The following is a 12,522-nucleotide window of genomic DNA, read 5'->3' on the forward strand; positions in this document are numbered from 1 at the left end:
GACAATACTGGCATTTTTTAAAAAAAGCCAAATGCAATTTTATTTACAAAAATCAGTTAGGTTTTATTTTATTGGGAAAAACACCCTTAATTTAAGTGGCATGCTTTTGCACAGATACCTGATTTTTCTGTTCTTGCTTCTGCTGGGAGAGAGATTCCTCCCTCTCCTTCTCCACTCGGAGCTGCCTTGCCATTTCAAGCATCCGCTGATGATTCTGCACTGTCTCCACCTACGGTAAAAGGATAAGCAAAGCAAGTTAACTGCTACATAGCTGAGAAATCAATTAGGGTGATCAGGTGTCTCACAGATTCACACCACACTTCCTCCCCATACGCAACACTTCTTGGAGCTCACACTTAAGTGTTGGACTCAAGCAAGGCCTTTAAATGTTTTGGACTGCTGCCTGAGGGGAAGATTCTCTTTCCTCCGGTTAGCCATTTGATTCCTTCCCAAGGCGTGCAACATGTTAGTCTTAATCCTTGTTTGCATTCCCCAGTCCAACTTGCAAGCCAAGGATGATGACATCCAAATGCCACAGCTTTGCTTCTCTCACTTACCCGCTTCTTAAGACGCTCTACTCTCTTCATCAGCTGATCCTTCTCCTCTTCCATAGCAGTGATATCCTAGAAAGCGTCAACACAGAAAAAATATGACACACACCAGAATCAGTTATTTTTCTACACGCCTGGAACTAAGAGAAGACTCTATCATAATATTCATGTAACTGAATCACTTATGCTCAGGATTTTAATTATATTACCTCTTAGTTTTGTACAGGTTAATCAAAGTCAAATCAACATATTCAAAGAGGTACTCTTCAGATCCTATAGAATTTGTTAGTGCTTCAAAGAAGAAAAAAGATCAAACTGCCTCAAGTCATTCAACACATAGAATCTCAATACCCTTAAAAAAAAACCAATGTCTTTTGGGGCAGATAAAGTGACAAAGTTATGAGTGGGCAGATGGGCTAGAAATAAAATTTGCTTTGAACATAAGGTAACTATGTCCCTTTGGATGTTTTTCTGGTTAACTACATTTTATTTATTAATCAATGTATATATTGCCTTTCAAATGATGTTTTTCAAGAGCATTTACAGGGGGTTAGACGAGGCTAGGTTAGCAGTTTATGTGAAAAGTAGCTGAAACTTTTGAATGAGCTACCTGTGACAGGGAAGACTTAAGAAATGCTCTTAGTAGTAAGCCCTAATGGGAGAAAGACAAGTGACAACTGCTGTATCAGTTATATTTTACTGAGTCTCACTCTTAAAGAAAACTTCATTAGATCCCTTAGACCTATTCAATTACCGCCCAGTTTCAAATCTTCCATACCTGGGTAAGGTAATTGAGAGAGCAGTTGCTGAACAGCATGGTATGTTTCTGGAGGAAACATCGGCATTAGATCCATTTCAGTCCGGTTTCCGTCCTGGTTTTGGGACGGAGACGGCTCTGGTTGCCCTAACAGATGATATCCGTAGACAACTGGATCGAGGCGGGTCAGGACTGCTGATCCTTTTAGATTTGTCAGCAGCCTTTGACATGGTCGATCATGATCTTCTGGACCACCGCCTCGCAGACATGGGGATACAGGGCATAGCCCGTAACTGGTTGTGCTCTTTTATCTCTGGTCGGGGACAGAGGGTGGCACTAGGGAGGGAAATGTCATCGCGCCACTCCTTGGTGTGTGGAGTGCCGCAGGGCGCAATTCTCTCCCCGATGCTTTTTAACATCTTTATGCGCCCCCTTGCCCAGATTATCCGGAGCTTTGGGCTGGGCTGTCACCAATATGCTGATGACACTCAGCTCTATCTGCTGATGGATGGCCACACCGACTCGGCCCTGAACACACTGACCAGATGCTTGGAAGCTGTGGCTGGATGGTTTCGTGGGAGCCGATTGAAACTAAATCCTTCGAAGACAGAGGTCCTATGGCTAGGTCGGGATGGCATGGGGATGAGAGACCAACTCCCTTCTCTTGCGGGGGCCCAATTAGTGCCATTGCCTTCCGTTAAGAGTTTGGGTGTAATCCTTGACGCCTCCCTTTCCATGGAGGCGCAAGTTACAGCAACAGCCAAGGCGACATTTTTCCACCTTCGCCGCATCAAGCAGTTGGTCCCTTACCTTTCCCGCCCCGACCTGGCCACAGTGATCCATGCGACGGTCATCTCCAGGCTTGACTACTGTAATTCGCTCTACGCGGGGCTGCCCTTGAAGCTGTCCCAGAAACTCCAGCGGGTACAGAATGCTGCAGTGAGGCTCCTCACGGGGTCTTTGCCATGGGAGCATATTTACCCAGTGCTTTTCAAGCTGCACTGGCTCCCGGTGGAGTACAGGGTCAGATTTAAGGTGCTGCTTTTGACCTTTAAAGCCCTTCACGGCCTAGGACCCTCGTACCTATGGGACCGCCTCTCCCGGTATGCCCCACGGAGAGCCTCAAGGTCCATAAATAACAACACCCTAGTGGTCCCAGGCCCTAAGGAAGTTAGATTGGCTTCAACCAGAGCCAGGGCCTTTTCAACTCTGGCTCCGGCCTGGTGGAACGCTCTGCCTCATGAGACCAGGGCCCTGCAGGATCTGATTTCTTTCCGCAGGGCTTGTAAGACAGAGTTGTTCCGCCTGGCCTTTGGCTTGGAGCCAATTTGATTCCCTCCCTCCCTCTCTTTCTTTTTTCCTTTCCTTCTCCTCCTGCAATGAGGCTACATTTTAATATTTTAATGTTCCATTATTTTAATGTTGTATTTTATTTTTGTTTTTAAGTTGTAATCATTCTTCTTGTTTTTATTATTGCTTGTAAGGCGCTCTGAGCCCGGCCTTGGCTGGGGAGGGCGGGGTATAAATAAAATATTATTATTATTATTATTATTATTATTATTATTATTACCTGCTTTGAGAGACAGCCACAAAATAGTCAAGAAGAAGAAAAAAATCAGTCACCCTCTTCTGCAGGTAGCAACATTTGTAGACATACTTGCAAGGCTAAATTATGCATTAATTTTATTTAGAAAATGTATAATAGGCCATTTAATCAAAAGAATTGTCAATAATACCCAGATAAAATCAACAAAATTCAAAAACAAAGGCTAAGTTATGTGTCTGGATAGGCTTTTGAAACAAAAAAAGTTTTCATCAGGTGTTTAAATAATATAGTGAGTGTGTCTGCCTAATGGTAACAAACAGGGAATTCCAAAGCACAGGGTGCCATGCTAAAAGATCAGTACAATCAATTTAATCAAAATAGTGGCTGCTACAATAGTTGATCTAAAAATCAAAAGCACAGCTAAAAATATACAGTATCTGCAATGTCTCCCTCTTTGTTACCCTTCGTATTTCTGCAGTTGAGAAACCAGATGTCTTCAGCTGTTCACATTCTTTATGTAGGTTTTTGAATGCTTCCACCAGCTCTTCATACTGCAAAAAGAGTAAACTTCTAAAACAAATGATATGACTCAGGGTTTGCTAAGCTGACACACACACATCAGTGGACACACATTCAGTTTTGAGAGAATACTAGGGAGAACATGGTATAACACAAAATTAGAGGGACAACTGCTCTGAACAACAGAAGTCCGCTATGTCCTGATTGTGGAAATCGCACAATACTGATTATACAGACATAGTCTCTGATAATGTTGCTGTCTAATAACAACAGGGAGCGTTCCTCAGTACCAGGAAAAATACACAAGGTGACCACATCACACGTTCATTCACAGAAATCTCCTAGAAGGTAACTGCACATTTTGCCCCATAAAATTCTTTCTAGGAAGACTAAGGATTGATGTTAACAGTGCAGTGTCAAGAGTTCATTAAATTATAACAGGAGTTGCTAACCCAGGGCCTGCTAAGGTTCTCATTGGTGCCCCTGGGCAGATTCCCTAGACTGAGCTTTTACTGAAAAAATGAAATAATGTACATTCACAGTGATCAAAAGGTCCTTCCTCTAACTTCAGGTGAGCAGACCAGTGGGCAGGTCATAACCATCAGAATTAATGTAGCTTAATTCTGGGCCTAGAAATTGTGTGAAGCCATGTTTGTTCTGTATGTAAGAAACTCTAGCAGAAAATGAAGACACACACACAAAATTTGTAATGATATGTAGCTTAAATAATTTATCTCAGGTCATAACATAAAATATTACACAAATAAATAACCAAATATTATCAGCAAAATCTCTTCATTTTTAGCAGCGTTTAAAAAACCCTCGCATATTGTTTTAAGTGTGGTGTATTATTATAGTTTCTATTTTGGAGAAGCCAGTGGATTATTGGAAACATTTTACATAATGGAAACTGTGGAGCTATATCTTTATACAAATTAGGAGTGGCACACACTGAATAAATATACAAGCTGCATTCCCTGCTCTAAAGGCAGTGTTTGTTTAGTTTTAATTTTACAATCGGATATTATCAATGTGGGGAAAATGTTTGCTTTAACTTCCATGCAAGGCAAGAGCAATTTTTCCTGCTTTACCTGGTATGCGCACACACTTGAGGAAACACCAAAGCCATACACTATTTCTCCTGCCGTTTTCCAAACTTTCTACCCACCAACACACTATACAGGTGAAGCTTCCGTGATCTGGGGACAACCAAAGCTCACTGACCCCTCTTGAGAGCAGCAAATGCCTCATGTAGCATTTGGGGATGGAAGGCAGCATCCCATGAGAGAGGCTTACTAGCTGCTCTCTCATCTAAGCAGATGCCTTCGAGCACTTCATAATTAAACCATTCCAGATTATATACAGGTTATCCTGGCTTTCTGTATTTGACCAGCCTTAAAGGCTTTCATTAATATGCTTTTTGCATGATTCTCCCAGTGCATATAAGGTTTACACCCATTCAAGGAAACCTGCCACGGTTTTAACTAACATTACTACAGAAATACAATCTGGATAAGAAATGTGTTGCAAATGCTACCTGTCTATTGGTATCTGACACAGCATCATCCTGAAGGAACTCTGCTGGCACGTCTACTTTGATTAGGAACCGTGCAAGATAGGCTCTTTTCTTCAGCTCATTTGTCCGTTGAAGCAGCCAGTGCAAGACAGGATGAATGACAGGCTTACTTCCAATGACTAAACCCTGGCGGAACGTACTCCTGAATAATAACAATAACAGTGACATCAAGCTCTACTGAGAGAAAAGAAGTCTGAAGCAAACATAAGCAGCAGCCCCCCACCCCACCCTTGAGTGCTTAGTAGAAGATGAAGAATTAATACTAAACATTTACTTGGCTCTTTTTATAATGTTCAAAGCATTTTACAACCTGCAAATATAGGCAAATAAAAAACAGCAACAGCACTGGAAACAAAAGAATCCTGCCCCCCCAAAAGATAAACCACATTAAAAAAAGCAGCATCAATGTGATAATATTCCACAGCTGCAACCGAAAGGCAAAAATTGACCAAGGAGGTTGCTCCACAGTCTTGTCACCATAACCCAAAAGACCCTGAGTCATATGCTCACCTATCTTGCCTAAGTGATTGGGGAGGGGGATATAAAACAGTTCCTCATTTGTTTACCTAAGAAAGCAGGTGGGTACTTCAGGTATTCTGCCCCCCAATCATTTAAGACGTCAGAAGGTCAAAACAAGCATTTGGACGACAGTGCTTGCCTCTGTGGGCCTTTTACATGGCTGATGTCACTTCTCCCCAGCCCCTCATCTCGACTGGAGCTTTTGAACCCAGCTGTGAATGGACGTGGGTACCACGTCACTTCCAGACCAGCTGTGTTTACTTTTGCCAGGCATGCAACAGAGTCACCAGAGCGCTGTGGCTCCTGACATTCAATTTAAAGATTGTGTTTGTGAGAGATAAGCTGAAAGACAGTGGTTTCCCTACAGCCACTGAGTACCCTGCATAGTCAAGGGACAATGTAGATCACAGATCTTTCTCTTAACTGAATCATTCCCAAGCTGTGAGGGAAACAAAAAAAGGCCCAAGTCCCAAGTACACCAGAAGGCAGAATGTGATCATCTGCTAGATCTCAGAGCAATTTGCAACAGATTGGGAGTCAGAAACTCATGCCAATAATTTAACAAAGCAGCGCAAAATGACTCACCCCACTGCCCTAAATTATATTGCTTGAATTAAGAAAGCTTGGGATAGCCAGAAGTGTGCTTTTGTGTGAAAGGAGCATGAACTCAGTTCTGGTACTGAAAACATGTTCCTAAGCTCAGAATGTGCTCAGAAGAAGCCAGTTCTTCAGTACTAACTGTGAATCTTTCCCATCTGACTCTAGTAGTTGCTAGATCTTAGGCTTCCAGTAAAAGACAAAATAGATCCAACAAGCCTGAACTCTAGTCATCCTTGAAATACAGGCCCATGGTTGTGGCTGCCTGCTGTGTCTCTGCATGAGTCACTGCTCTGGATAATTCAATCACTGTGAGAGCAAAGATGCAATAGAATTTTCTGCCTTTAAAGCAGGCTGATGCCTCTCTGCACAAGTTGCTGCTCTGGGCTGGCCTCCTTCCATTAAAGAGTCATGCTAAAGCAGTGACTCAGCAGACACACAGAAGTGTGGCCTTTCTGTATGAGAGCACATAGGAAGCTATCTTACATTAGGCCCTGTTATTCATCCACCTTGCCCAGTACTGTCTATTCTAACAGGCAGTGGCTTTCTCAGGAGAAGATTGAAACTGAAATTGAAATACTTTATTGTCACTTGCACAACTTGTATACAGTGAGATTACACGAGCACCCCCCCACTCAGCTCTCTTAGTCTTAATTCCCCACATTTACTGACGCACACCCACCAAACCCGAAAGTCAGTTGCCCTGTTGTTATCTTTTCATTCAGCAGCCTAACAGCCCACGGATAGAAGCTGTTATTTACCCTGTTGGTGTGACTAATCATGCTGCTATACCTTCTGCCTGAGGGCAGGAGATCAAGAAAGTGCCGGCCAGGGTGTGAATCATCCCTGAGAATTTTCCTCATGCTACCTGATGATACCAGGAGCTGAACCTAAGATCTTCTGCATGCAACTAACGTGCTCCAGCACTGTTAACAGGTATAATCGTTTAGGGTATCCCTGTTTTTAATTCAGAAAAGGAGTGTGCCTCATTAATCAGAAATTTGAGAAATTATGCCTGACTGCAATCCTAAAACACATTTGTTTGTTTGTTCAAATCAATTTATATACAGTCGTACATTGGTTCGCCTTGCGACTCAAATGTTTTGGCTTCCGAATGCCTCAAACCCAGAAGTGAGTGTTTCAGTTTGCGAAAGTGCTTTGGAACCCGAACGTCCAACGTGGTTTCCACAGCTTCCGAATGAGTGCAGGAAGTTCCTGCAGCCAATCGGAAGCCGCACCTTGGTTTACAAACGTTTTCGGAAGTCAAACGGACATCCGGAACGGATTCCGTTCGAGAAACTAGGTACGACTGTACTACTATTTATTTGGAATCACAAAGTAGTTCACATTTAAAATATACAACAAACCAAAAGTATATAACATGAAACGCGAAGTATAGAACAGCAAAATAAAACCATAAAATCACTGAAAACCTTACAACAGCAGGAAGTTAAAATTTCCGTAGACTGTACTTATGAGATCAAATCCAGCTAAACAATCCTCAAGCAAAAAAAAAATCTCATTCAAGAATTGGAGAAACTGAAGCAATTATGAAGACTTAGGAACCTCCAGAGAAAGGGTGAGAGGACACCTTTACAAGGTCACTGTTCCTTGGGCTGGGATGTGGGTGGCACTGTGGGTGGCACCACCAAGCCTCGTTGGTTTGCCAATCTTAAGGTTGGCAGTTTGAATCTGTACAACGGGGTGAGCTCCCTTTGCTCTGTCCTAGCTCCTGGCAACCTAGCATACCAGTGTGAGTAGATGCATAGGTACCGCTGTGGCAGGAAGGTAAATAGCGTTTCCATGCGTTCTGGCACTTGTCATGGTGTTCTGTGCACCAGAAGTGGTTTAGTCATACTGGCCACAGGACCTACAAAGCAAACTTTGAGAAGATGAACACTGTACCACATAGTCGAATTCGACTGGACCGTCCAGGGGTCCTTTACCCTGTTCCTTGGGCATTGTCCATCAACATAAGAGGTGCTCTGTCAAGTATACGGGCCCTGAGCCATTAGCGTTTTATAAGTCAATGACAAGACCTTAAACTGGGCCCAGGAGTTAATAACTCAGCCAGGGCAGAACAAAACTCTGAATTGGCATATCACTCTGCAACCAAGTAGCAGCACTCTGCAGTAACTGTAAGTTCCAAACTATCTTCAATGCAAGCTCTTGGAAGCATGCACCACTGACCATCGCAAGACTTAATTCAGAGTAAAATGCTTAGACGTGGGATTCTAACCTACTATAGTACTGCTCCTTTACCTTTACCTTTACCTTTAGTACTGCTCAAATAAAATCTGCAATTACACAACAGTGGTAAGAACAAACCTCCCCAAATTTTCTTAACCAGAACGATAAACTTTTTAGTTTATAGATTTCAAAATTTGCAGATTTTCAAATTTTATTAAACCGTGAAAAGGAAAGAAGAATACCAGGGAAGGATTCATTTATTAAATTTTATATTTTGCTCTCCAATCCATTAGCAGGGCAGCTTAAGTAAAAATAAAACACACACACACACACACACACAAACTAGAAAGAGCAATTTCATAAAAGCAGGATAAAAATAAAATGGATAATAAGGAAAGAGGTGCATAAGAACATGTAGTAAAGAGTAAGTATTATGGGTTGGTCTGCGGCATGTTCAGGGAAACTGCAGGCCACTTGAGGTCAAGCCTTTCCAACTCTTCCGTCTGGCCTCTTCTAGGCTCCTATTAATTTGGCCCAGCTTGCATCTGACCCTATAAGTCCATTTCTGCCTTGATTACTTCTCCCATCTTAGTCCATTCCACACAAAGTCACACGCACATCACCTCAGCCACCACCCACCTTCTCTGAAAAAATTCTACATTTCCTGCAAAGCAGCTTTGTTTCTGTGCTACCAGTGTTTAGTCCTTACTGCCCCCTTCTCAAAGCCCTATCCTCCTCCATCACCTTTGCCTGTCATGGGCACAGACAATCAAGCTCTGAGCGGCAGCCACCAAATTGTAATCTAAATGCATCGTAGTCGCATCCATGAGTGTTGGGACCTGCTTTTTTGTATCAAATGGCCACACCACGAATGAGTCTGATATTGTCGTTCGCGTGGAATCATACAAATGTGAAAAGAAGGCCTCTGCACCAGATCCATCATCTGACTGGCTGCCAAAGGCAAGCCGTTTGTTCCACATATAAATGCAAGCTGGCATTTAGTAAGATTATACTAGGGAGCACTATATTTTCCTTGCTCATTTGAATCTGCATTTTCTATTTTAGAATGTAAACCTACAGGATAGGGGAACGTGACACACAATAAACATTAATGCAATAGCACCCTCTAGTGCCCAGTGTCAGGAAAAGACTACTGAATAAACATGGAATACAGCAACAAAGAGCAAGTTACAACACAACATAAATATTTGAAAGGCAACTAGACATATTTTCTCATAGATGTGTATAAGCTTGCAGCCTCTGGAAGGTTAACAGAAAGCACACCTTCAGGGACTCCACATTCAGTGTGGACTATTCTAAATTCAACTTTATACCTAACTTCTAAGAAACTGAAAGTGCTCCCTGAAACACATTCACTCTTAAAGTGGAGATGTCTCAAGGATTGGATTGTAAGAAATAAATTTAGTACAAATAGGCAAACAAGTCAAAGCTATAAGGCATGACATCTAGGTTAACAATAGGATGCTCCCGTGACAAGATGAATTGATTATCTGTTACTTCTATGTCTTTTTACAGGTTCAGATAGCTTCAACAGTGGCTGTACTGTACAACTATCAACAGGACATAAATACTTACAAGTCACTGGTGCCTCCTGGAGGTTTATATTTAAGAATGCCAAGAAGGCTCAACATCCGTTTAGCAGTCTGCTCTGGAAGCTCTTCTCTAATGTCAACAACTTGCTGAAAAATTTTAAAATAACCAAGGCATAATAAACAAGACAAGCTTCATTTCACAAGTAAAGCAAAGAAGAATGGATTTTAATTAATGATTAGTGCACTGTTGAAACTCCTAAGTGAGGTGTTGCACATATAACTAGGCAGGTTTCATCCAGGCCACTATTATCTTCCATGCCATGAACCTTTGCAACTCAATTCCCCCTCCCCAAGTTTCAGGAAGGCAGGCTGGCTCTGACCTTTTCATTTTTTAAGTGCCCAGAGTGTTTATCCATTAATTTGTGGCTGCATACGTTTTAAAAAGGTAAGCACTTCAATGCAATTTTGTTCTGGAAGTTATTGGGGGATCGTGGTGATATCATGGGGGACTGGTCAGTCACGCCTAGTAACAGAAGGCAGGTCAAATCAGAGCACCATACCCAGCAACAAGATGTAGTGGTGGCCACCAACCTGGAGGGCTCTTCAAGGGGATTAGGCAAATTCATGGAGGATAAAGGTATAATGATACCTATATTACTTCTAGTATCAGAGGTGGTGTGCCTCCAAGTATCAGTTGCAGGAGAACACAAGAGAGAAACGGCTAGTGCACCCAAGTTCTGTTTGGGGGCTTTCTATAGGAATCTGTTTGCCACTAAGAGAAAAGAATGCTGGAATAAACATGCTATTGGCAATCAAATCTGTTTAATAAGCTGAAACAGGAAAAGTGCCCCTTCGCTCTTCCCTTCTTGGTGTGCTATAGTAAGCCAGGAAGTCTTCAGTTAACTGTAGCTTCCCATTATTGGAAAGCAGGTTCAGAATAGGTCATGATCTTAAACCACAGTCTGAAGTTGGTTTAAGCTCCTGGTTTGTTCTGAATCTGGGGTAGTATTCAACCAAGTTTTACACTTGGTTGAGTAAACCCATTGAGTAAACCCATTGAAATTAATGAAGATGACTAAGTTAGGTTCAATAACTTAGTGCCATCCATTGCACGGGCGAGAGAATTAGCAGCTGCAGATAGTTTGCTACCCCATCCTTGGGAGAAAGAACTGCCTTGGAATCGCAGAGCCAATGGGAAACACACTTTGTCTGGCCCCTTCCACCAGCCTGGCAACTTAAGATACATGTATTATTATAATTTACTGTAAGCCACCTTGAGGATCGTTTGATATAAAGGCGGGATATAAACCTTTGAGACAAATTAATAATCAGCAAGTTTCTTGACACCTGTAGTTCAACATCTTAATTTTCCATCCTTACCTTTGGGTCAATCTCTCCCAGAACATCATTTAGCAGCTGTAACAGCTGCATTGACTCCAATGAGTCAAATGTGATTAAATTGAAGTTCTTCTTAAAGGGCTCCTTGTTGAGCTTCTCAACAATAAATTTTAGCTGGTCACTCATAATGGCATTCTAGAAGGTATCTGCAGAAGAGATGAAGCAGCATCATGAAACATGAGTCAAAAAAATCACTGCAAAAACATTTTTTTAAAAATTAAAATCTCAGACGGGTGGTTGTGGGGGTGTTGCATTCTGCTGCTATTGTAGGTTTGACAGATGAAATATTTGTGTGTTGCAGCAGTCTACCTCTAGAGAGCAAGTTGAACAAAAAACTGCCCTGATGCAAATGCAATAAAAAAAACACATTCTTCCCACTTTTAGCACTCCTGGCCCGGAGACTCTTCCCCACACCAAACCCCCTTCTCTGGAGGGCCTGCCCCTCACATTCTGGCTGGGATGTGCCCATGAACACTGGTGAAGCCACTTCACCACTTTGAGAGTGGTGCACACACATGGAAATCAGCCTACTATACCAAGGGAAAATTCACATTCACGTTGAAGGGAGACCCCTTCACCCACCCACGGGGGAAAGGCCCAACTCTGCGGCAGCCTGTTTGTTATGCAGACCTCTCTTCCTCTCCCTTTCTTGTCAAAGTGTTGGTTGCAAGCTCCGTCTCTCCACGTTTGCTTCTACAGTACTGAGCTTTCAAAAGGGAGTAAAACGGTAACAGATCCCACCTCCTACTACCAGAGGCAGGAACCGCGCCGCCTCCCCTTCCTTAAGGGGGAGATTCGCACCGCCAGATGCCAGAGCGATTCCCCCAAGTCACCCCTTTCCTCTAAAGTGGGGCAAGCAGGTGTTGCCATGGTAACCCTTGCCTAGTTTCCTCCGGGTCCTTCCCCCTCCCTCACCGCCCTTCTCCAAAGGGATTAGCCAGCCTTTCCCCACACCGCTCTTTTCTCCCCCAAACACCCCCAGGTTTCCCCCACATTACCTCAACCCTTCGCCCGAAACGCCCCCTCTAAATGGCCATCTCTTCCCCGCCTCTTCGTGCCGGGGCCCTTGGTAACGGTTGCTAGGGTACCGTTGCTGCCGAGGAGGAGGAGGCAGTTCCGCTCACGTGACCAAAATGGCGGCAGCGTGGACGGAAAAGAACCGAGGTGCTTCGAGCGCGCCTTCGGCGGGAGGACACGCCCCCAACCCCGAAGGCAAAGAGGCGGGGCTGCGGCGGGAGCGCGCGACTGCGCCTGCGCGAGGCGAAGGAGGCGGGAAGCGGGAGAAAGAGATTAGGATCTCCCGGGTGGTTGGCGCT

The 12,522-nt window shown here is 43.4% G+C and overlaps 1 protein-coding gene across 2 annotated transcripts in view; it reads right to left on the reverse strand.

The window, feature by feature from the left end:
* The window catches only part of IFT81 (intraflagellar transport 81), a 51,642-nt gene extending 39,282 nt beyond the window's left edge, over positions 1–12,360 (reverse strand). The window contains exons 1-7 of one of the 2 annotated variants that reach the window (XM_080985630.1): positions 12,205–12,360; positions 11,189–11,352; positions 9,852–9,955; positions 4,911–5,091; positions 3,316–3,405; positions 558–623; positions 119–229 (exon numbers count right to left, since the gene is read on the reverse strand). In XM_080985630.1, coding sequence (XP_080841756.1) covers positions 119–229; positions 558–623; positions 3,316–3,405; positions 4,911–5,091; positions 9,852–9,955; positions 11,189–11,332 — 696 coding nt within the window. In that variant the 5' untranslated portion in view covers positions 11,333–11,352; positions 12,205–12,360. Of the gene's footprint in view, positions 1–118; positions 230–557; positions 624–3,315; positions 3,406–4,910; positions 5,092–9,851; positions 9,956–11,188; positions 11,353–11,836; positions 11,972–12,204 lie in introns of those variants that run through there. The other variant, XM_080985631.1, reaches the window with a different exon arrangement.
* Between the last annotated feature and the right edge of the window lie 162 nt (positions 12,361–12,522).

Source organism: Podarcis pityusensis, assembly GCF_964106645.2.
Source record: "Podarcis pityusensis genome assembly, chromosome: 16".
Taxonomy (NCBI): domain Eukaryota; kingdom Metazoa; phylum Chordata; class Lepidosauria; order Squamata; family Lacertidae; genus Podarcis; species Podarcis pityusensis.